This window comes from Erpetoichthys calabaricus, chromosome 11 (genome assembly GCF_900747795.2).
Source record: "Erpetoichthys calabaricus chromosome 11, fErpCal1.3, whole genome shotgun sequence".
Classification (NCBI taxonomy): domain Eukaryota; kingdom Metazoa; phylum Chordata; class Cladistia; order Polypteriformes; family Polypteridae; genus Erpetoichthys; species Erpetoichthys calabaricus.
The window spans coordinates 130,381,952-130,407,173 of record NC_041404.2 but is presented as its reverse complement, the minus strand read 5'-3'; the positions used below and the strand labels follow the sequence as shown (position 1 = coordinate 130,407,173).

Genomic DNA, 25,222 nt, shown 5'->3' with positions numbered 1-25,222 from the left:
TGGCTAACTGAACAGATTACAATATGCAGTTACATCTTGCCTGAAGAACGGGCATGAGTTGCCCCTAAAGCTTGCATATTGTAGTATTTTTAGTTAGCCAATAAAAGGTGTAATTTTGCTTGACTTCTCAGTAGTGCTGGGCGGTATACCGGTTCATACCAAAAAACGTTTTTTATTTTTGTTATGATATGGATTTTTCTTATACTGCAACACCGGTTTAAATAGCCTAAACAACGTTTGGAACGTGGCGTAGCGGTAAACTGTTTAAGGGGGGACCTTTTTCACATTAGTGCGTTACTGGAGGTATTGAACGGTGAAAATGGACAGAGAACATTCTGAAACTGAAGCTGTAGCAGACGGTAAAGTTGAACATGCTGACACAGAAGAACGTTTGCCTAATAAAGGAGCCGTGTCTGTTGTCTGGAGATACTTTGGTTTTAAAAGGTCGAATGTGGACCATTATGTTCAAATGTGTGAATACTACTGGATAATACTGCAAGCCAAGTTGTACTTGTTTTATTTTTTTTTCCCAATACTGTGTAATGTACCTGGGTACTGTGTAATAGTGTGACGACATGTTGAATTTATTCTCGACATTTCCACTTCAATCTTGACGCTTATGACGAGAATAAAGTTGACATGTTGACTTTATTCTTGAAATTTCTACTTTATTCTCACCATTTATGTCGAGATTAAAGTCGACATGTTGACTTTATTCTCGTAATTTGTCATTAAAGTAGAACATCGTAAACTAAACTTCATCTTAAAATGAATATTTAATTTACTATATTTTCTCAAACCCCATCATAAGTTATGTAGCACATTGAATGCTTTGTTTTAAGTGTTCCCCGAGCCATGTTAATTGCTACGTGCTTCTTAAACTGACTTCCTCTTGCATTAAGAGAAGACGCAGGCAGCGATCACCACACAGAATACATTAATTTCATGATATTCCATGATATAAACCGGAATAATTTTGAAAAATACCGTGATATAGAATTCTGGTTTTACCGCCCAGCACTAGTTCTCACTACATAAGTTTACTTGTAGCAATATCAATGTAGATATTAGAACAACCACAACAATGACAAAAGACATACCAGAATTATTATTAGTTCAATCAGATTGGATCACTTAAAAGGACATGTTTTCGTGTGGAAAACTATAAACGACGATGAGGAGGTTAGGACTGGATTATGTTATCAGTTACAAGCTAAACCCTTGATGGACAATGGACATTCAATTGCTATTCTTTAATGTTCAGATCATATCTAACAGTTTCAGCCAAACCTTTACCCTAATGTGGGTCACAAGTCACTGCAAAGTCAATAGACCATGCCATGTATTTTTGTCCGACAATTAAAAAGATGTTTTATATATTTTTAAATCCTGTTTTTAAATACAATATTTATTTTTTTATTCATTTTTTGAAGGATGTAGCCCGTCTGATTGTGGAACGTTCAACCATCATGTCTCATCTTTTTTCAAAAAATTCTTTTCGACCAGAGTCGGATGCCGTGCTCATTGCTCTCATTTCAATCTTTTCTAAATACATTAAGAGAATGAGAAAAACTAAAGAGGGAGAAGATTTATACAGCTGGGTGAGTTTTATAAGAATTTTATGACTGAAAAGAATTTACTTAGAAATATTTAAAAATATATAATTAAGGTTTTGGAATGGGGCATGATAGATATGAACCAATAACACATATATTTGCATTAAAATATTTTCAGCCAGCACATTTTTCTGTGTATTTTCAGCTAGTTATGTTGGTTACTTCTAAAATATTTGGTAAGTCATGATTATCAAATAAATTATTTCTGCTTCCTTCTCAGTCTGAATCTCAAGACCAGGTCTTCCTACGCTGGATAACAGGCGAGACTGCCACCATGCACATTCTTGTAGTCCATGCCATGGTTATTTTGCTGACTCTGGGTCCACCTAAGGGTATGTGTGCCTTAAAGTCAAAGCTTGCTGGAAGTTTAAACAATTTGTTTATAATTACATTAACCATTCTTCAAAGTATATGTAAAGGCCACATAATGCAGACTGTTTTACACTCATCGTAATAAAATTGTTAATGATTTCTTGAATTTTCATTACTGAAATGTTTCATTACATTTTTAACAGCTTTTTATTTATAAGATGTACATTTCTTAGCTTCTTTTGCTACTACCCTTGCTTAAATTTGAAAAGTTAACTAATACTGTTTTGCTTTCATAGGTGAAAGTGATTTTTTCAGTCTTCTTGACATTTGGTTTCCAGAGAAGAAACCTCTGCCTACTGCTTTCTTGGTTGATACTTCTGAGGAGGCCTTGTTACTTCCTGATTGGCTGAAACTTAGAATGATCCGTTCAGAGGTTTCACGTTTAGTTGATGCAGGTAAGCAGCCAAACAGATTTTTTTTTTCTGTTTGTATTTACATTTGGACAAGAGTGTTTATTTCAAATATATATTTTCAGTGGTTAAACAGGAATAGTGATGAATATCATTTTTTTTGGTATGGTAAGGTGTCATTTTTATATTGACTTTGATTGTAAATCAGGTTGTTAGGTAAACTATCCACCCCTAATTTAATGTACCAAGTCAAGCGTTAAAGACAACAAAACTACATACAAGCCATACAGGCACAGGTACAAGTGGTACAATTCAAAACAGACCTTATCCTGACCCCATTATGATTTCTGGAACAAAAGTTATAATTGTTTGCTATAATAAAGGATTGAAAACCCGTCGCCATGTACCTTTTGGCCAACTGAGTATACAAAGACTGACATTTCTGTTTGGTATTTTAAGTGCTGATGTGTAGTTCTGCCTCTAGGTAATTATTTGAAGGTATGGAAATGTGTTTTTTTGAGAAACAATTCACAGTATGTTTGTAAGGTTTGATTCTGGTATTATTAAAATTCAGTAACATATTTAGTCCTGTCAGTATGTTGTTGCTGTTAAGTATTAAATACTAGTAAAAGCAATCCTGTAACCTCTTTGGGTGCCATTTTGGAGAAAAAATGCCATTGCATATTTGTGGAAAGAGATTATATGCACTTGGCTAGAGTGGAGAAAATGCCTTATGTTTAAAAATACAGCATTAACTCTATACCTTTGTCTTGTACCTTTTACATATGTGGCACGACCAGGCCATAGGGACTTCCATGTAACACCTGGCTAAGGCAGATAGTTGGTCATTTCCAGGGGGTGGGACTGGACCGCGTGTCTGCCTGGGGGTTACCAACCAGGATCACGAGCTGTTTTGTCGTGTGGTGGGAGTGGCAACGCGTGGTACCAGTGCATGCTCCCCAACCTGACCTGACCTGACCAGTCTGTTTAACCACAGAAGCACTGTGTGTTTTAAAGTCCAAAAGTTTAATTTCTAAACACTAACTTAATGTGACTAGACATGTCCCACACAAAATACCTAATACTACAACAAAAATGGTTAAAGACAAATCACACATTTAATTATTTACATTAAGCATGTTTACACATTTTCAAGTACGAAAATGTTAAAGTAATTAGGTGGACTGAAAGAGAATGATAGTAGACAGTTAAAAAGAATGTATATACCTTTACATTGCCTGGACATTATTTTGTTAAATTTATTAAACACATCTGATTGAACGTTGTTGCTAGTGATAATTGAGTTAGTTTTTTTCATTTTTTCTTGTAATTGTATTTGCCTTACTCTATTAAGTTTTTATGCCTTGATCACTTCAATTTGTGGAATCATTATAAACACACACTGTAAAGTAGTATAAATAAATTGTTTGACTTTTTTGAGTTAGCTTTATTCTACTCAAAGATTTTTTCTCCTTTTTTGTTAGCATAAAGTTATTTTTCAGGATAAATGAAAAATGGTATAGACAATGAAACTTGATTTTTACTGATAGTAATAGGATTAGTGGAAGCAGAGTATATTGGGCTCTTTGTATTTTCTTTTTAGTTCACCTTTACCTGCTCTGCTTCTGCAATATGTTTTTGTTTTGGAGGATGTTAGGTTAACTACAACTTGCTTTAATAAAATAAAAAACACAGCATTTAAAAATACAGTAGGTGAGGAAAAATAAGATACATTGCTTTCACAATAGCAACTGTGTAGTTCAATTAGGACAACATCCTTAAGTCTGCATTCTACTTAATCAGATTTAATTTACACAACTAGCTGTGGTGATTAATACAGATCAAGCACCACCGTGTAGGTCAATCAGCTGAATGAGTTAAGAGGAAATCTGTCCTGTGCAGAACTCTACTAGAGAGCCAAACTGAGAAACAACGCCATTACCTTCATGCCTCTAACTTAGAATCACTTCCTCATAAATGTTTTGGGAGTATTATATCAACATTTGAACACTCCATTTGGACATAAAATAGTTGAAAATGAAATTACTAATAAAACATTTTAAAGTTAAATGTATTGAGATAGTTCTTACTGTTATCATTTTCAAATTTTGGATAGTTCATGGTACATGGGATGGGTGATTTTTAGAATGTGTGCATGCTGGAAAAAATTGTGTTTTATTTTTTTTGTTACTTTTTGTTCTACTTTATTTTAATTCAATAAGGAATCATTAATTTTACAAAATTTTTTTCATATTTTTGATTCATCAAATTAACCACCTTTTGCTGATGTAAGAGCCAAACTGTAGTAATCCTTTTGATTCAGAATGCCAGTCACTCTGTGCAGGTCACCAAATTTTTCTTCAGCAAAAGAACCCATTCTTCCATGTTTGACATTTGGTGCCGCACACTGGGGAACCATCCTTACACCAACTCGATGGCGTACAAACACCCTACGTGATGAACTGAAGATTTCAAATTTTGATTCTTCAGTCCATAAGCCTTTCTTCCAGTCTGTAGTAGTACACAGCCAGTATTTCAAGGCTCTATTTTGTCTTTTAAGGAATGGCTTTCTTACTGCCTCTCGCCCTGTCTAATTTACAGCACAAAGTCTCTAATTCACAGTACAAGCCAAGACTTGGCTTTGTTGACAACTGTTAAGCTGTGCCTGAAGCACTTGTGCTGTGAGGTACCTATCATGCAAAGCTGTTGACCCTCAGAAACTTGTCTTCTGATTGGGTTGTGCCTTTGGGTCTCCTAGATCTCTTCCTATCAGACTTTCTTCCATGTTCCAATTGCCTTTGGATTGTGTAGGACACCATACTCACTGACACTTCGAATTTTTTATTTTTTTTTTGCAAATTCTCTAAATGAAAAGCCTACACTTCTAAGGGTAATAATACTCAGTCTCATTTCATTTGTTAATTGCTGTTTTCTTGCAATTATACAGTGTAATATTGCCCAAGTAGTACTTCAAATGGTGAAGTAAACTGTCTGTTCCAACTCTACTTTAAGTCACACAGAGGGTTTTAAAGTAATCAACAGAAGTTGGGACACCTTTGTAAATTGTTTGCTCCTACTGTAAAGCTTAATTTACTTTAATTAGTGCAAAACATCTGTAGAATGTGGAAAAAATGTTGGATGGATTTTTTTTTTTGCAAAGCATTGAAGGGTTTTCCTTTATTTTTCCTTCTTTTCTCTTTAAAATACTGAGCCTGAAATGTTGACGTAGGCCTCTTGCCTCTGCCTGAAACTAACTGTGCTACCCATCTAAGACAGGTTGAAATCTAAGTAATCAATGTAGACCTCCGCATATTCAGTACAGTGCTTCATCTATTTGGAGTGAGTTTTGTAATGCATAAAATACTAAAATGCATTGTATTTTGCTTTCCAGCAGATTACACTAATATTACATTACACTAACATTAGTATTATTTTTAAGAATCCCATACCTATTGCCATATAACAGAGTCACAGCAACTGGACTGACACGCAGATACACAGACACACACATAGACACTTGTCCTTCTATTAAGGAGGACATTAAATTGATTAATTGTCAACAAAATGATTCCTAAAAAACATTTGAGCTTGGTTCAAAACATCAAACCAATATCTGTACATATAAACAGTACTCATGGTACTGAAATGAATCTTATGACAGTTTATTATTGCAAAAGTTAAAACCTAAAAACACAGGTGTTATTTATAATCATGTTAAAATGTGCAAATTGCATTTCTGATTTGTTTATAGCACTGCAAGATCTTGAGCCTCAACAGCTGTTGCTCTTTGTTCAGTCTTTTGGTATCCCAGTCTCTAGCATGAGCAAACTATTACAGTACTTGGATCAAGCTGTATCTCATGACCCACAGACTCTGGAACAGAATATAATGGATAAAAGTAAGTGTCTTTTCCATTCTTGTTAGTTGAAAACATTTTATCGACCCTCTGACAGTTTATATAGAATATATTGTACAGCTGTTGTCTGATTTATGAAGTATTTGAAATAAAACCTTGATATTATATTTTATGGTATAAAACTTTTATACTGTAGGTAAATAAAATATATCTTTTGTTCCATTTATATCAGATTACATGGCACATCTTGTTGAAGTGCAACATGAGAGAGGAGCAACTGGTGGACACACTTTCCATACACTATTGAGTGCTTCTCTGAATTCCCGCAGAGGTATTTGACTTGCAGATTACTAGATTACCTTTTGAGTTAGAGGTTCAAGAGATCTTATAAACACAAACATGTTTGGTGTAGACATTAAGATGTGGTGGCTGAGACACTGGATTTTATACCTCATGGTTTAGACCCCAAGATTTACTTACAGTGTAAGAATTTCACTTTACTCTGTACATGTGACAGTAATGACCCTATAAACCTATAACCCAAATCAAGGAAGTTAAACTACCACTGCACTAGTTTCAGAACTACAGAGCTTTTTATTCTATAAATCACTGTACAATGAAAGTTATTGTTTAGAGGTGCTCTCTAATTTAAAATCTGCATTTTGCTTGTTGAAAATATAATAATTTTGCTTGCTTATGGCAAAACACTCTACAATCATTTGTCTTAATACAGTGACCTTGATATGAGGCAATTGTTTTATAATGTAATATTCTCCTACACAAATCTAAATGTTCAAAAGTGCTTTTAGTAAGAAGAGAAGGTGATTGAATCTTTGTAGACTCTTATAATTTTGTCTAATTAAAATTAATCAAGACATCCTAATGATTTCATTTTTTTTTCTTTTTATTTAATCAAATGTTCATTTTGATTAACTTTTGTATGATCCAGATACATTAAAACAGTCTTTCCTAATTTGTTCTAAATCATACTATAAACAATCTTTATTAATTTGATCTTAATTATAGTGGCTGATAGGATTGTCTACAGTAATTATATTAAGGTGAAAAAAAATCAATTTATTTTCTAGTATACATTACATGAAGTATAATTAGAAATGTAATGCAAGACCCACGAAAACTTACTTTTTTCCCTTAACTAAAATCGGTTTGGTGATATGAGAGTGAAATTAGGCAGCTGAGAGTAAAATTGCTTAACATGCCATAAATTAATCTGTTTCCATTTTGACCTGTTATGTTTTTAGATGAGATTTTTAAACACTCTTTGACTTAATAAATAATAACATTTTTTTTCTAATTACAAGTATTAATTCTTTTGAGCAATGCAAAATGTAGAATTGAAGCGAATGTTAATTAATTGCTGCTTTTTCCTATTTTCATCTTTTTTTATTACTCTTTATCAATTTTGCATATTCAGAAAGTGCAGACGTCAGTCGAGCAAAGATAAAAGTTGAACCACCCCAGGGTCCTTTAAGGGTTCGAGCTTCAAATCAAATTCCTGTCATTGGACCAGATGATGACCTTGCAAATATGTTTCTTCAGGTATAGAATTTGTGGCTTAGACTGAAAAAAGAAGTACCAAGTACGTACTATTGTATGTGTTTAAATCCTAAATGCATATTGGCATTTGTTCTTGTAGTTATGAAAATCTTTACATTTCTACTTTAGAGGATCTTGCACAAGATGTTTTATAGTTTTTTTTAGTAAAGCATCTTCTTTTGGTAGACGGATTTGATACATATAAGATAAAGATATTATTTCTTTGATCTTTTTTTTTGACAAGTTTGCTGAATAGTAAGGACTTTAATCTGGAATCCTTCATGAGAGAGAGGGATTTGTTTGTGATCAGCTTGCATTTTTTTTTCCAGTTGTTTCCACTAAATTCTGATCCACGGTGGCAGAGCTCCAACCCTCGACAGGTCTCATTGTCCCTTCAGCAAGCTCTCGCCCAAGAACTGGCCCGTATAAGGCAAGGAAATGCTCAGGTTACTGGAATTGCTGTTCGTCTTCTTCAGGCCATTGGAGCACTCCTCAACTCTCCACATGGTGGAGCACTTGTAATAGCCATGCATCGAAATCATGTCATGTCCTGCCCATTGATGCGTCAGCTCTATCAGTATCAGGTAAAGGAATTGATTAATGCCTAAATGTCCACGTTATGGTTAAAGAAAATAATTTACTTTGGAGAAAAAATACTTGTTTTAAGCTGAAGTCTTGGACATGGATTTTTGAAAATTTTAGTTTGTTTTTAACTTTTAAATGGCAGATAATGGGGTCATATCGAACCTACAGTGAGAGATGAATAATGATTTGTATGTGATGATGAATCAATGAATAAAAGGATTTAAAAGGATTTGGCTTGGCTTGTTTAACACCTTGAAATGTTGCCATATAATAATTACTTTTCTCTTTTTGTTTCAGCGTTGTGTTCCGCAAGACATGGCTTTCTCTTCCCTGTTTTTTAAGGCTATCATGCAAATGTTGTCCTGGTTGGAAAATCCTGTCTCTGAAGCAGGACCACTTCGTACCATGCTCAAAGCATTTGCTGCCCAGTACTCCCTTAAACATCGGCTCAGTGATGGTAAGCTTATCACCTACCTCAATCCCCCAGATTTGTTTTTGGGTATCAACAATAGTCACAGCTTGCACTAGTCTCTTACCAAAGTACCTTGTAATCATCTGAGAAGTAGGGGCAAGCTTCTTCAAAAGCTTAGTGATATTTTGTAAGAATCCTGTGATAACAACTACAAATAAATGACATTTTTTTCTTAAGATAGTTTACAGCAGAATCGTGTAAGATGTGAACTATGCTTGATGTTTTTTCTGAACTATTATTCAGAACTAATATGGGTTGGGGAACGTCAATCCTGGAGAGCTGCAGTTTTTTGTTCCAACTCAGTTTCTTAATGAGAAGTCAATTATTACTAATGAAACACATTTCTTAAGTGACATCTTGATGCTTCATTTTAGTGGTCTTGCTTGTTAAGGTTCCCCACCCTTAATTGCTTATTTCAATCTTAAACAGCTGTATTCAGTGTTTTTATTGGATCCTTATTAGCAATAAGATGTAAATGACAAAGCAGCCAGCAGTTCTTCATCTAGCTTTTTTCCATTTACCTCTGTGTGTGTTCATCATGCACTGTTTAATAAAACACTTAATAAAAAAATGTGACAGACTGAAAATTATACGTTTACACTTCAAATCATTTGTATGATATCCTTGTAAAGGAAAAAAAAATCTGTTATATAAAAACCTTACAATGCAGACTAACAAGCCATAAAATTAAATAAGGTTTTAAAATGAAATTGGCAAGGATTGATTTCTAATTAAGCAATTTGGTTGAAATGAAAACCTGTAGCCACAGTGGCACTCCAGGACCGACATTGCCCACCCGAGCAACTAACATATCCATATTGTTTATGTGGTTTTAGGGTTACTAAATTTCAGATATTACCAAAGAAAGTACATTTAATAGTATATTCGTATTCTGTTGTGAGAAGAAATCAAATCTGTTTTTTATTTTAGCAGAAATCATTTGGTTGTCACTGGCAGTGTTCACTTTGACTCAAATACTAGTCTCGGATTCCTCATATTCTTTCATACACAGACAAAACTCCTACATAGGGCTCATGCAACTATCTATATATTGCACAAATACAACAAATTTCAAACAAAAGAATGCATAGAAATGTGAACTGCACCGTATAAATCTTTTATGTACCTGTTATAAGGAAAAAACTCTCAGACAAGAGGAAATGTTCCGTTCTGCAACACTATTTAGATAGCATGGTTAGTTAGTCCCAGTTTTAACATGTATTTTATTATAGTAAGTTAATGAAACTCACTCCTGAAAATTGCTAACAGCTGTTACAAACATTATTGTATTTGTAACCAATCTTGCACTAGCGTCAGCCCCCTCCCTCAGTTTTTCTTTTCAGGGTCTATGCACGGCACTGTTTAGGACAATTTATTAATATTCACTGACAGGTTAATTGACCTCTGTATCTGGTGAATGTAAATGTGTGTCTTGCTGTTGACTAACAATCATGTTAGCTATTGGTTCCTGCATTGAGACAAAATATTGAAATGATTGTAGTATCTGTGAATTTTAGGCCTTTAAATTGCATGTAGGTTTTCGTTAGAAGATAATGTTTTTTGAAAACACTTTGTTCTTGTTCCAAGACTTGCAGGATATATTTATGTCCCGTTATCATGCAGAGAAATTTGTTTAGTGTCTAGATTCATTTTGCTTTAAACACATTTGGAGTTAGTTGTCCTGACTGATGGAAGTCTACCCAGATGAGCGTTTATGTAAGTTTACCTGCTAGCTTAACATGCAATATGTTTAGAAAGGGATTTCTGCTCTTGTGGAGCAGAGACAGAATAAGTCTTAAACAATGCATAAGATGATATGAAAAGTTAAAGTACACCCTCTTTAAGTCCTGTAGTTTTAGATCTTGGGACATGAGTAATACAGTGATTGTCTAGGTTTCATCAAGTCCCAAGATTAGTTGAATCCAGTAAGCGGCACATAATCAATTTTGTTCTATCAGTATTTCTTCAATTTACGATAAGTTAATATGCAGAACCCATTTGTGGAAAAGTAAGTACTCCCTTACTATGCAAGTTAAGAGGGTAATTGAACCAAAGGTTGCGAATCTGTGCTGTTGATTAACTGTTAATCGTGGAGTGCTGCCATTTCTCCATAAAAGCAGAAACTTTGGCAGTTCAAACTAGAGCATTTGGCTGTGTGAGAACACCATGCCAAGGGCAAGACATCTGCATCCTGTTATGAATCTATTTTTAATGTGTTACATCTGAATTAGAAAGCTTATGTTTTTTCTTTCAGATGTTGTTATTATTTGAAGACAGCATCTTTTGGCTTGGTAATTATTTGTAGGTTTAACATTTCTCTTTGTTACTACCCCATTCTTTTCCCGTGTTATTTTTATTTCCATTTAAGTAAAAATTTTTGAATTTGACTTCTGTATTTCACAGTTCGCAGTGGATTCCTCCATCTAGCAGAAACTCTCCTGTATCGCAGGGACTCTGATGTTGCAGTGCGGAATATTATTGCATCTCTCAAATCTGGAGAAAGGTGCAATGCTGAGCCAGAGTTAATTGGGAAAGGTACTGTATACACAAACGCTCTTTTTTTCTCGGTGGGAGGTCACTACAACTTTGGTTTGCTGTTTATTTTCCTTTAAAGCTCTGTAGGTTAAGTACAACATAGTACAATTTTATTAAAATAATAATATTGTACTACATGTGTGTGCTATTATTTTATACTGTTAATTTTTGTTAGTTTATATTGAAATTATTAATTATCATATTATTGGTTTATATTGTTAATTAGTGTATATTGTGTATATTAAGTTATTTATGATAGCTGATTGTTTTCTGATTTCTTCCAACCCAATGTAGACTCACTGAAAATGTAATGACATGATTAAAACTAAGACACTCTTGCTCTTTGGGTATCTTATAGTTTTCCTGTTTGGCTTAGCAACAAATATTTGGATAAATATAAAGCTTTTCTATACCAAATTGATTACTAACTAATATTAGTCTCTGGACACCCTATCAAAAAGTTTCTGCTTCACTAAGTTGAAGTTTACAGAAATAATGCAAGCATTTTTATAGTTACCATTATATTTTATAATTTGGCTGCCTTTTTTGCCTTTGTTGAATGAAAACATAAATATTGTGCCTCCTACTAAAATTTATAATTTAGAAAAATGACATGACATGTGATAAACATCAGAACAATGATTTATAAACAAAAGGATTGATAAGTATTTTTCTAAGTAGAATTAGCTGCTGTCTTTGTCCTCTTAATTTGCTTTGTAAAATAAGAAATAGGTGCTAGTTGATAAATCCAATAAAATAATGCAGTTCCCTTCAAGTTCAGCAGGATATTGTGGATCCACAGAACTGACCGTGCAACTGTTCATCAAATTCTCATGCACCTTTTCAAATCAATGAAGTGTCTGCTTATTTTGTTTTTTGAAGTTACAGTTTTGCTTATTAATATCACCACATATTACATGTTCTATGTAGAGATATCAGTAGAATCAGCTAATTGATTAGACCATCACTAATAATTACACTTGTATATTATCATTTCTTATAAAGTGTATAGTAGGGCTATAAAGTGTATAGTAGGACTTGATATAAAACGGCCTTTTACATGTGTTTATGTTTATCAAGAAGATGCAGGGCTAACATTCTTAACCAGTTTGCACGCAAAATCAACACATTTTGCTAACAAGCAATTTTTTTTTCACTAATCACCTAGAGCACATTCTTCTATATCTGTTCTTTTTATAATTAAAAATGTGAAATGCTTTACCAAACACGTTTGCTCACTGTCCACACTCAGACAAGAAGTGTCCATTCTAATTATAGGACAGAAGTAAAAAAAGTTCTGAACTCATTCTGTTTTAATTTCTGCCTAAAACGCACCCCTCTTTTCTTACATTGTGCCGTTCCTCTCCGTGCACAGGACAACTCTTCAGATTCATTTTTCTCAGTTTATTACTACACATTCTTTAATGTAAAGACTGCTATTCCTATCTTCACTCTCCTAAACTCTGCCTGTCTAATCTCTGTTTACACGACGTTAGGCAGCAGAATAGCATGTGTGATTCCTCAAGTACTGTAATATACTGCATAAACTAGCATTACAAGTAAATTTCTGTAAAGCTTAGAAAAGAAAGTTCTGAAAAAATGTGTTTTACCTATCGCTGAATGAGTCATTTGAAGTGAAAATTGGTCAGTCTTGATCAGACCATCCCTAATAATTACACTTGTATATTACCAGTTCTTGTAAAGTGTATAGTAGAGCTTTAAGATCAAACATTGCTATTCAAATATGATTTGAATTTATTTAAAAATAGGTCTTATTCGAATACAAGTGCTGGTATCTGATTGTAAAAGTACAGTTGTTTCTTTTTCCTGCACTAATTTTGGCACAGAGATTCTTAAGCTGTGCTGTGCTGTGCAAAGCAGGTTTTCTAAACGCTTTTCTGGTGTCCTGAAAGTAATCATTTTGCATCTGATTCTGTCCCATTCACTCTTAAACCTGAGATCCCTGATTGTTGTTTAATGCTAAGATCTTCTAATTAATGCAAACAGAAAATAATAGAAAATAATTTATAATTCCTTTTACTACAATGCTTTAAAATCCCCACTTCAAAGAGCCAACACATTGCTCATTTACTTTGCTTGCTATTCTCACCGTCATTACTTCAAGGAAAAACCCACTCAGGCATGGTGAGACAGACACAGAGAATGACTGAATGTGGATTTAAACTTAAGATGTTGGATCAGTGAAGCTGCAAGGCTGACCACTGAGTCACCATGCCTTCTGGAAACAAAGCTTAAGATTGACAAAAATTATTTCTAACAGTAATCTCTAACATGTTTCTTGTTTTGAATGATAAAGCATTTCTCTGATTGTGTTACCTAAAAAGATGGTTACCTTGGCGTGTGTGGTATTTTATTATATATTGCTTGGTGACAAGGGATGTTCATAAATCCAGCATAAAGGTAGTTTCAGGTCTGTGGTCCTTTGTTGTGTTTTGGCATTTCATTGTAGTTTGTTTTTAAAGAAGAAATCTGCTGTCAAGCCAATGTTTTCATCTTAATTAAAATTGTGTGTAATATTATGTATTGTACCTTATGTTATCTATTAAAGTATCTTTATTATAAATGTTATCAACTTTGCATGTTTTATTTGGATGATATTAATATATGATTATATTATTTTAGTTTTACATGGTCTCATTGAGGCAAAGTCTCCATATGTGGAGGAACTTCTGTCCCTCCTGCTTACCATTGGCATGGAAACACAGTTGAAGCACCCAGTTACCATGGTAAATTCTTTTCTTCTTCAAGAAGGTGAAGATGTTCATTGCAAAGTGGAGACTGATTCTAACAGGTACATATTTATGAAATAAGTTATTTTGTCTAAAAAAGCAGTTAACTCTTCAAATATAAGCTACCCATATTACTTTAAAAAACTGACTCTGCATTCTCGGTTCTAAACTGAACTCCCTAATATATTTCACATTGCACATTTCCAAAATATGCATAAATCTCTTAATATATTAACTTTAAATATATATGGTTCATATAAATATACTCAAATAATGTATATCAACATAAAAATGTTATTCATCGATATATTTAAGGCAAATGCATCCTGAAAGTAGCACAGTTGCTTATAGAATTTTGCTTTGAAAACTACCTCCCTCATCACATTTATATAGTTAAAAGAAATAATGTCATTTAGTTCATATGCAGACATTATGGAAGTAGGTAGTCATTTTTGTTCTTTTTAATTATAATTATCCAAAAAGAGTTTATGCATATGGCTGAGAGCAGGGAGGCTGTCTTCTTTCAGCGTAAGCGGTTGTGTGAATTTCCCAAAGTGAATGCATTTGGCTTTGCAAATGAAAAGTATAAACACAGTAGTGATATTGGAGATATCTGTCAGACGTTTCTTTTCATTCTTGTTTGTATTCTGGCATAGGTGCCATTTTATTTGAATAATACTATTAAGCTACCATATTGTAATATGAATGAATTAAATTTTTGGAAATATATTTCAGTATTCAATATTCTTCTTTTTCCTATTATTATTTATCTAAATAAAAATTGTGCTCTATATCATTAACTTAACCTTATGTCAGTCTATATTGAAATCATTTTGTACATATATTTTCATGAAATAAGAAATACTTTTTATTTTCCCGGTTCAGCGTTGAACTCTCAAAGATGGTATCTGCATCTGGACTCTTTATAGACTGGTTGGAGCTTCTTGATCCTGAAGTGGCATCTCTCTGCCCTGAAATGCAACTTCGTCTCCTTTTTGCATGGAGTAAGGTTAGCTGCCATTTTACTGTAGTTTTTAATAAATTTTAAATATTTTTAATCAAACAACAAAAGTAAACCTTCTTTATAATGAAGTTTGTACGCTAGACAAAAAGGAAAGATTGTTGTTTTAAACAATGTCTCTGACTTGAATATAATGAATTAATACGGGACTTCGCCCACCCCTGGAATTGGTTATCCGGATATACAATTTAAAGAGATTGTTATTTTCATGGGAACTGTTACATACTCTTTCGATTCTATGTTGCATCGCTTCTCCGTGATCATAAATATACACCTGACCGAATTGTGGTTTCTTCAAAATTAAACTTGTCATAGCTTTAATTGTTGCAGAGCCACAGCTTCTCATAGCGTATGGTCCATTATTGTGTAAATCTACGTTTTGAACATTGAATGATGCAATCGTGAAAAGTATATTGTAGATTCGGATATTTTGCCTGTAGTGTTTATGGATTTCACTTTAATAATAATAATAATAATTCATTACATTTATATAGCGCGTTTCTCAGTACTCAAAGCACTATCCACACAGGGAGGAACAGGGAAGCGAACCCATAATCTTCCACAGTCTCCTTACTGCAAAGCAGCAGCACTACCACTGTTCCACCTGTGACAACAAATCTTTTCATTTTCGCGGATACGCCTCTTCATTGGGAGGCAACACTACTTTTCCCTGATGGGAACAACAAGTCTCTGACTTAAACTTTAAAGCCTTACAATATCTACATACTTCTGACATATCACTTATGTCCATATATTCGGTCTCTTGTTGCTGTTCCGTTATTTCACAGAGTAATAATTTCTGTTTGTTTGTGCTAATGCGATCTTTACTTCCTTTTTTTTTTTTGATATATTTGAATTTTACTACTTTCATATCCTTTAACTTGCTCTGCATGTGTATCGCATCAACATTTTTTTGAGCCTTTCGAATTCCACTGCTTTCATAATCTTTAACCTGCTCTCCAGGTGTGTCGTGCCCACATTTTTGAATGTCTTTATGAAGTCTTTTATTTCTGATTGGACCTATGAGGTTTTTGATTCTACTTGGTCCGGGCTGATTATTAATTTTGTTATTTTCTGAATTTGCACATAGATTATTATTGTTCTTTTGTGCATTCTTTTTTGCCTTCTTTTCTCTCCAACGCTTTTTTGTCTCCTTTCGACGTGCTGCTCTTTCTTCTTCACTTACTCGTTGACGTGCCATCTAGAACGTATACAATTTTTAAGAGGTGGGAGCACATGAAGTGTGTCTGCCAAAAGCATTCCAACAACTGAGAGGTTAGATGTCCGTTTTTCTTGTTTTAAGTTATTTGTAAGTAGGGCATGACGTGCAGAAGTCACCGTCTCATTTGTCTTGCTTCCAAAGGTGGTAAAGTCTAGTCTTGTGGGACGTCAAAGTGTCTTTCCGAGAAGATCATTTCTCGACCCAAGATTTTTTTATTATAATAGAGAGAAATGACTTGGTAAGAGGTTAGTGGATGGCTATTCAAGTGAATTCTGGACATCATTAGTACACAGTAGTTGGAAAGGTTTGATACCATGCATGCATTTTTCTCCATATATTCAATACTGGTTATTTTAGTGACATTGAATATGCATAGTTGGCCTTTAAATGTGGTTAGTTGTGAAAAACTGGAATTTCACAATAAGCAGATAATACTTTATTTGTCCCCATGAGGAAATGAAGACTTTACAGAAGCTCATGAAAAATAGAAATATTGTAATCAACAACCAACCTAAACACATATACACAAACTCTTGGTTTGGCTAATGCTAAGAGATCTGTTCTCGTCTAATAACAGGCTTGTAGATGAGAGAATAGCATGGATCAGATTGTGGTCATATACAGTGCATCCAGAAAGTATTCACAGCGCATCACTTTTTCCACATTTTGTTATGTTACAGCCTTATTCCAAAATGGATTAAATTCATTTTTTTCCTCAGAATTCTGCACACAATACCCCATAATGACAACGTGAAAAAAGTTTACTTGAGGTTTTTGCAAATTTATTAAAAATAAAAAAACTGAGAAATCGCTTGTACATAAGTATTCGTAGCCTTTGCTCAATACTTTGTTCGATGCACCTTTGGCAGCAATTACAGCCTCAAGTCTTGTTGAATATGATGCCACAAGCTTGGCACACCTATCCTTGGCCAGTTTCGCCCATTCCTGTTTGCAGCACCTCTCAAGCTCCATCAGGTTGGATGGGAAGCGTCGGTGCACAGCCATTTTAAGATCTCTCCAGAGATGTTCAATCGCATTCAAGTCTGGGCTCTGGCTGGGCCACTCAAGGACATTCACAGAGTTGACCTGAAGCCACTCCTTTGATATCTTGGCTGTGTGCTTAGGGTCGTTGTCCTGCTGAAAGATGAACCGTCGCCCCAGTCTGAGGTCAAGAGCGCTCTGGAGCAGGTTTTCATCCAGGATGTTTCTGTACATTGCTGCAGTCATCTTTCCCTTTATGCTGACTAGTCTCCTGGTTCCTGCTGCTGAAAAACATCCCCACAGCATGATGCTGCCACCACCATGCTTCACTGTAGGGATGGTGCAAGGTTTCCGCCAAATGTGACGCCTGGCATTCACACCAAAGAGTTCAATCTTTCTCTCATTAGACCAGAGAATTTTCTTTCTCATGGTCTGAGAGTCCTTTTGGTGCCTTTTGGCAAACTCCAGGCAGGCTGCCATGTGCCTTTTGCTAAGGAGTGGCTTCCATCTGGCCACTCTACCATACAGGCCTGATTGGTGGATTGCTGCAGAGATGGTTGTCCTTCTGGAAGGTTCTCCTCTCTCCACAGAGGACCTCTGGAGCTCTGACAGAGTGACCATCGGGGTCTTGGTCACCTCAGAGGCCATTGTGCTCATTGGGACCTTCAAAGCAGCAGAAATTTTTCTGTAACCTTCCCCAGATATGTGCCTCGAGACAATCCTGTCTCAGAGGTCTACAGACAATTCCTTTGACTTCATGCTTGGTTTGTGGTCTGACATGAACTGTCAACTGTGGGACCTTATATAGACAGGTGTGTGCCTTTCCAAATCATGTCCAGTCAACTGAATTTACCACAGGTGGACTACAATTAAGCTGCAGAAACATCTCAAGGATGATCAGGGGAAACAAGATTGCACCTGAGCTCAATTTTGAGCTTCATGGCAAAGGCTGTGAATACTTATGTACATGTGATTTCTCAATTTTTTTTATTTTTAATAAATTTGTAAAAATCTCAAGTAAACTTTTTTTCACGTTGTCATTATGGGGTGTTGTGTGTAGAATTCTGAGGAAAAAAATTAATTTAATCCATTTTGGAATAAGGCTGTAATATAACAAAATGTGGAAAAAGTGATGCGCTGTCAATACTTTCTGGATGCACTGTATGCCCAATTTTGCGAAAGGTTTACTTTTAAAAGGATTTAATCTTTAAACAAACTTTTTGTTACAGTTGTTTTATATGAAGGCACAAATTACAATATGCACGAAGAATATAGGACTTTTTTATAGTAAGCCATGCTTTTGCAGATTCAGTGCTTTTTGACTCACTACAGATTCCCTACGTCTTTCACTGCATAGTAAATTGTAATTGAACTTCCTTGATAAAAATATGACGCAATTAAAAAGTTTTTATTTGGAGAAACACAGATTTATAATGAAAGTGATGAAGTGTTTACTCCTGTCTTTCAACACTAAACAAGTATTTTCCTGATCTACAGATTTCAATGTTTGTACAAGACTGTTGCTTACACACAGAATGATCTGTTGCTTGTATTAGTTTACTGAATATTTGTAATAGATTTTGTACCATTATACCATATCACCTAACTTACCAGTATTTAAACTTGTTATTCACCTTCATGATCTTTGATAATACGTTTTTACCAATAAACCTAAACTATCATTGCTATGATTACACAGAGTAAATTCATTTTTTGTATTGTTGTTTTTTATTGCTATGAAATTAACCAACAACAATAAAGAAAATGAAAAAATGAAACTCAAAAGAAAAAAATCGGCATTTTTGTTATAATTGTGTTGTGTCAGTCGTGCATAATATCTCTTTTAACACATATACAGTACTTATTTTGAATGAAGTTTTTTTCACTAGGAAGATTTATGTCTTAATTTTTTTTGTGAATAACAGGGCAAAGGTAATATGCAATCTTACAGACCCTACCTTTTGGCACTTTTGACACATCAGTCCAACTGGAGTACCTTACACCAGTGCATTAGGATTTTGCTTAGTAAGCAACGTGAGCTCAGGTGAGTTTGAAACTTATGTTTGAGGTTTATTATATTGAATGAAAGAATGTACTTATATTGACATGCACTTCACTCATAATTCATTTTATATGAATCCTTAAGAAATGTTCAGGTGATGAATGTACCATTGTTTATTTGCCTTTTCTAGGCTTGACCCATCATCATCCTTGGATTTTCTTTGGGCGTGTATTCACATTCCACGTATTTGGCAAGGCCGCGACCAGAAGACTCCACAGGTTAAGAATAAACCTTTAGTGCACTCATTTCACACCAGTATAATATGAGCACTCCATCAATAGTGTATTCAGCATTAGTTTACAATTTTTGTACCTTGTATTTGCTTTCATTATCATTTAATTCATGAAATTTTAGGTAGCCATCAAGAAAGACAATATAAACCAGTCAACTCAAGTGTTTTGTCAGTTCATTTTTTATATGCAGAATACAACATCTGTTTTGAATGTACTTAGTCTCTTATGTTTGATTTTGACATAAAGACTTATGCAATCATCCATATTCGGGTCCATTGAACCAAAGTTTCAGATACATTTTACTTGAGTCTTAGTGAAATATAGGTATAGTTTGTTTGCGAATGTACAATATGGATATAGATAGTTGTCACTGTGTGTGTGAACGAGTGTGTTTGTTTTTATTTTACTTGTAGGGGAATTTAACATAAACTGTCCACAAATGCAGTGTGTTTAAAATTCATGAGAAAGACATAAACTTCATTATATTTTGCATTGCTCTTTATTGTTAAAAATACGAATAATCTCAGAATGAAGGTGTTCTGTGTTGCCTTTTTTTCTGCTATGACTACATCCTTTAGCAGATTGACACCACAACCAGATTAGATGCTGCCTTGTTTCCATGTCCTTTGGGTTGAAATATTGCTGTCCTCCAGTAGATGGCACATTGTTGATAGTTAATATTTCACATCATTCAATTTAAGAGTGTATTTTTGCATTTGACAGTCATTTTGAAATTATATGCGAAATGTATATCTGATGTGTATTTGATATTACTGTAACTCAGTTTTTTAAAAACTTTTAAATGTATAGGTTGTCATACTGTAGCTAAACTTTGATTTGACTATTTTGACATTGTTAATTATATTAATGCATTTATTTAATTTTTGCACTATTCTCAGTGGTGCTAAAAATATAGTTACATCTTATTGATTATTTATTAACGTTTCTTAATCTTTTTAAACACTGACATTTAAGTGTGCGAACTTTAGTTTCAGTTCCTCTTGTGGTATCATATTATTAATCTACCTGAGAATCATTAATAATCTTAGAAATGGCTACAAACTGTGAACACTTTACTAAATATTAGCATTTTACTTGACACTGCCTAAACTATTATAAATTTTAAAAGAAGAATGTCTCATTTATTTGCAGAAAAGAACAGAGGAGTTTGTTTTGCGTCTCAAGCCTCCAGAGTTGATCAGCCTTGTAGATCTTATCTTACTGGAGTCTGAAATGAGTGACAGTAGTCCTTCAATAAGCAAGAAGACACTAGATGAGACTTCCTGTTCATTGATACAGTCTCGACTACCATTACTTCATAGCTGTTACCATGGAGATCTGGAGAGTGTCAAGAAAGTATCTGAATATTTGATAAGCTGCATCAAGAAATGGGGAGACAGGTATTGTGGCATGTGATTGGGAAAAGTTTTGTTTGCGTCCTAAAAAGATTGAACCAGCAGTATATTGTTGTGACTATACTTCTGTTAGAAAGCTGTGAAAGACAAGCTGCTAACATATCATTAAGTGCATTTTCAAGACTTATATTATTATTTGATTCTGCTGTACCAACAGTGTTGCAGGGGTTAGCACTATCTGTTTGCAATTTGTGCGTTCTACCCATCTTCACGTAGAATTTCTCTTGGTACAGTCATTTTTCTTCCACATCTCAAAAGAAGGGTAGGGTTAGGATGGTGGGTCTAAATTAGCCTTTTATAAATGAGTGTGTATGTGTGTTTGCACAAATGTGCCTTGTCCAAAGATGGTTCCTGCCTTCTGCCTGGTGCTACAGAGGTTGGTCGTGCTAACATCCCTGCTTCAGCTTTATTCCATTTAAGATTTATATCCAATGTCTTGCTCTGTGTGGTATGGCATTCTGTTTACTTGTTTATGTGGAGTTCATCTTCAGGACCCTGGTCTCCTCTTGTATCCCAAACTGTACTGTTAGAAGTATATGAAGTGTCTGTGTCATACATGTGCTGTGTAAAATATACTAGAGTCTTCTGAGGCCATCTTCTGCCTTGTATGTAGATCTATCTATATATGTACAGCATATTGTAATCAAAAAAATTGTTTTCAGGATACAGATAGATGAAGACATTTATAAACTATTGCTAACAAAGAGGATAATGTAAAGCTTTGCAATTTCATATAATACAATCGAGTATCTTTAAAAAAAAAAAAAAAAAATCCTTATCTCGACAAAAAAAATTTCCCAAAAGTATTTTGTTGCTGTTTAAACTTATTACACTGGTAAGGCTTGTAGTTAAAATGATTTCTTTGTTAGACTTTTGAAAGGTAAACAAAGCATGTAAATATAGATTAAAATCTTGGGAATGTTTTGATCTTGAATTATTATAGCAAGTGAACAATTTTATAGTTGCTATTATAAAACACATTGAATAAATAGTGTTATTAGCTAAATTTGTTTTTCAAATATATCGTTTACTTTGTAGAAATCTTAAACTTTTGTTTAGCCACAAATCTGGGTGTTTATGCTACTTGAAGGTCATTTATTGTGCATAACCTTTAAATTAATAGATTTTGAACCTTATTGTTTTCTGTAGACTTTAAAGTTATGATGAATGCAAAGGATTTTTTTTTATTCTGTTAGATTTGAGCAACTCTCTGTTGTGTTGTTGTTTTTTCTGTAGTATAATGAGCAAGCGATGCCAGAACCTCCTGCTGCAGATATATCTACAGGTACCAAAGGTGATCCAGCATATAACCCTTCCAGATGCCATACTTAATAGTGAAGGCGCAGCAGAAGGCAGCATCTGTAAGGTGTGTCTTCACTAAGCTGTGGTATGCAGTCTTAGGAAACCAATAGGAATTTACTGTGTGCTATAATTACAATATATATTTTGTTTATGTGTTGTATATCTGTTATCATGTTTGTTTATCGCAACCATTCCCAAGAGAGCAGGATTGAAGATATGCATGTTTTTTTAATTTATTATAGATTAATTAATTTTACAGGCTGAATATTTTGAAAACAATTTAAGGAAACCTGAATAATAGTTATTCATTTCAAAATAAAAGTATGAAATTAAATATTACATGCAAAACAAATTTTAGAGGACTTCTTTCAACTTTATGCATCAGAATTGATGTTTTTCAATATTTAATTTAAATATTCATGTGTATCATTTGAAGAGTTAATGTTTTTATAAACATAAAACATCAGAGTTAAATTACTTAGTACGTAAACAAGAACATCATTTATTAGATCTTGTGTTGCTACCAGTTATTCAAGATGTACTTTGTTTTTCACTGTGCTGCTTTAAAGTTGTTAGTAAATATTTACACGTAATCTAGAAAAAAATGAACTAAAGAGAAAGAGCTGCATGATTGAAGAATATTACTGGCTCTAATTAATTGTACAATTTAAGGGCAATTATTGCAATCCCCTTGAACAAGTTAACTTTTTCATGAAAAAAAAGGTATAAAATTATTGGAAAACTAATAGGGAATTTCTATTGCTCTGTAATAATGAAGAATATTAAAGAACAAAAGAGGAAAATTATAATGAATGAGCGCAAGATATACGATAGTTGTTTAGATTTAAAATTAATTCTTGCATTTTATATGAAGTCTCATTATACAGTAAGGCAATTTTTATTTACAGACCACAAGATTGGGTTTAAATTATATAATACAAAGAGTGGCTGTCTAAATGTGAGAGTTAATGATATGTTTGCTATTCCTATTTTCTTTTTCTGTGCTAGCTGGATGTTTTGGTACATCGCTTATTTACATTACTTGCAGACACTGGAGACTCGAAGTCAGCAGAAAATCGAATGTCCGATGCCAATATGGCTTGCAGAAAATTAGCTGTGGCACATCCTGTTCTCCTCCTGAGGTTCTGATTTTTTTTTTTTTTTATAGCTTTACTTTTTCATTTTCCTTCATTATTATTTGTGATATCTGATGTTTTCTTTGTGAAATAGCCAGCAGTATTTTACAGGCACAAAGTATTCTCTAACCCTTTGGACATGACGTGTTCATGTCTTTGTCCCTTTTTTTTCATACCATTGAAATTTTATGTAGTTAAGAGATCAAGTACACTGATTATATCAATTAAATCCATTTGTTGCAAACCTCATGATGGCTTGCTAACTTACTGTAAATCAGCGTTTCTCAACCTTTAAGTATTTGCGACCCGAGTTTTCATAACAGTTTTAATCGCGCCCCCCTAACGTTTTTTTGAAAGGAGCCCACTAATACCATTTGTTCTATTTTTAATTAATGATATATCATAGATGCATATTTTATTATACCTACTTAACTTTTATCGACATTTACCTAACTCTATATTTATTTTTCTAGTATCAGAATGTACTTTAAGTTCATTTGTTTTGGTTTCAATAGATGTATTTGTCATATTTTCGATTCTTGTTTTCTTTATTTCACATCTTTGCGCCCCCCTTTTTGTTACTTTGCGCCCCCCTAGGAGGGCCCACCCCACAGTTTGAGAGCCTTTGCTGTAAATGTCACTTGTCGTGCTAAACATTTCCTATTTTTATTACACTGTGCCTGGCCAAAAAAAATGTTGCCACCTGGATTTAACTAAGCAAATAGGTACGAGCCTCCTATTGGATAATCACTGCATGGGCGATTATCTTTCAGCTGGCAACAAGTTATTTAACCCCAACTGGTGCAATGAGTTGCTTCTCATTTCTTAAACAACCATGTCAAAAGACACATCTCGTGGTCGTAGAAAAGATGTTAGTCTGTTTGAGAAGGGTCAAATCACTGGCATGCGTCAAGCAGAGAAAACATCTAAGGAGATTGCAGAAACTACTAAAATTGGGTTAAGAACTGTCCAACACATTATTAAAACTGGAAGGATAGTGTGGACCCATCGTCTTCGAGGAAGAAATGTGGCCGGAAAAAATTCCTGAATGATCGTGATCGGCGATCAGTTAAATGTTTGGTGAAATCAAATCGAAGAAAAACAACAGTAGAACTCGGGTCTATGTTTAATAGTTTAATAGCATTTCCACATGCAAATGCGAAGGGAACTGGGACTGAACTACTGTGTAAATGTAAGAAAACCACTAATCAGTGAGGCAAACCGGAAAAAAAGGCTTCAATTTGCAAGGGAGCATAAAGATTGGACTCTGGAGCAATGGAAGAAGGTCATGTGGTCTGATGAGTCCAGATTTACCCTGTTCCAGAGTGATGGGCGCATCAGGGTAAGAAGAGAGGCAGATGAAGTGATGCACCCATCATGCCTAGTGCCAACCGTAGACTGTGATCTTGGTGAAAAATTAATGCAACACTGGATGGAACTAAATCTTGTGACATTGCAGAAGCTTATTGAAACAATGCCACAGAGAATGCGTGCCGTAATCAAAGCTAAAGGCGGTCCAATGAAATATTAGTGTGTGACCTTTTTTTTTTGGTGGCGACTTTTTTTTTGGCCAGGCAGTGTATTTTTAAAATGTTCTTTTATTTGCAGTTTCATCCATTATAAAATGATGTAACACTCAATACTGAGTTTTTGATCCCTTTTTGTGCAGTACGTTATTAAATATGTTTGGTGTCTCCCCTTTAAAATGTTTAGAGTGTAATTGGCATAACTTCTTATATATAAAAAATGTAATGAAA

At 34.2% G+C, this 25,222-nt stretch overlaps 1 protein-coding gene across 3 annotated transcripts in view; it reads left to right on the top strand.

Annotated features, from left to right (window-relative positions):
• ints1 (integrator complex subunit 1) overlaps positions 1 to 25,222 on the top strand; it is a 75,985-nt gene that overhangs the window by 29,196 nt on the left and 21,567 nt on the right. For all 3 annotated transcript variants that reach the window (XM_051933624.1, XM_051933623.1, XM_051933625.1), the window contains exons 25-40: positions 1,434 to 1,601; positions 1,837 to 1,948; positions 2,225 to 2,383; positions 6,090 to 6,236; positions 6,427 to 6,525; positions 7,630 to 7,754; positions 8,081 to 8,335; positions 8,634 to 8,793; positions 11,212 to 11,343; positions 13,987 to 14,155; positions 14,979 to 15,102; positions 19,243 to 19,361; positions 19,510 to 19,597; positions 20,765 to 21,012; positions 22,264 to 22,393; positions 23,338 to 23,471. In XM_051933624.1, the coding sequence (XP_051789584.1) occupies positions 1,434 to 1,601; positions 1,837 to 1,948; positions 2,225 to 2,383; positions 6,090 to 6,236; positions 6,427 to 6,525; positions 7,630 to 7,754; positions 8,081 to 8,335; positions 8,634 to 8,793; positions 11,212 to 11,343; positions 13,987 to 14,155; positions 14,979 to 15,102; positions 19,243 to 19,361; positions 19,510 to 19,597; positions 20,765 to 21,012; positions 22,264 to 22,393; positions 23,338 to 23,471 (2,369 nt within the window). The remainder of the gene's footprint in view (positions 1 to 1,433; positions 1,602 to 1,836; positions 1,949 to 2,224; positions 2,384 to 6,089; positions 6,237 to 6,426; positions 6,526 to 7,629; positions 7,755 to 8,080; positions 8,336 to 8,633; positions 8,794 to 11,211; positions 11,344 to 13,986; positions 14,156 to 14,978; positions 15,103 to 19,242; positions 19,362 to 19,509; positions 19,598 to 20,764; positions 21,013 to 22,263; positions 22,394 to 23,337; positions 23,472 to 25,222) is intronic.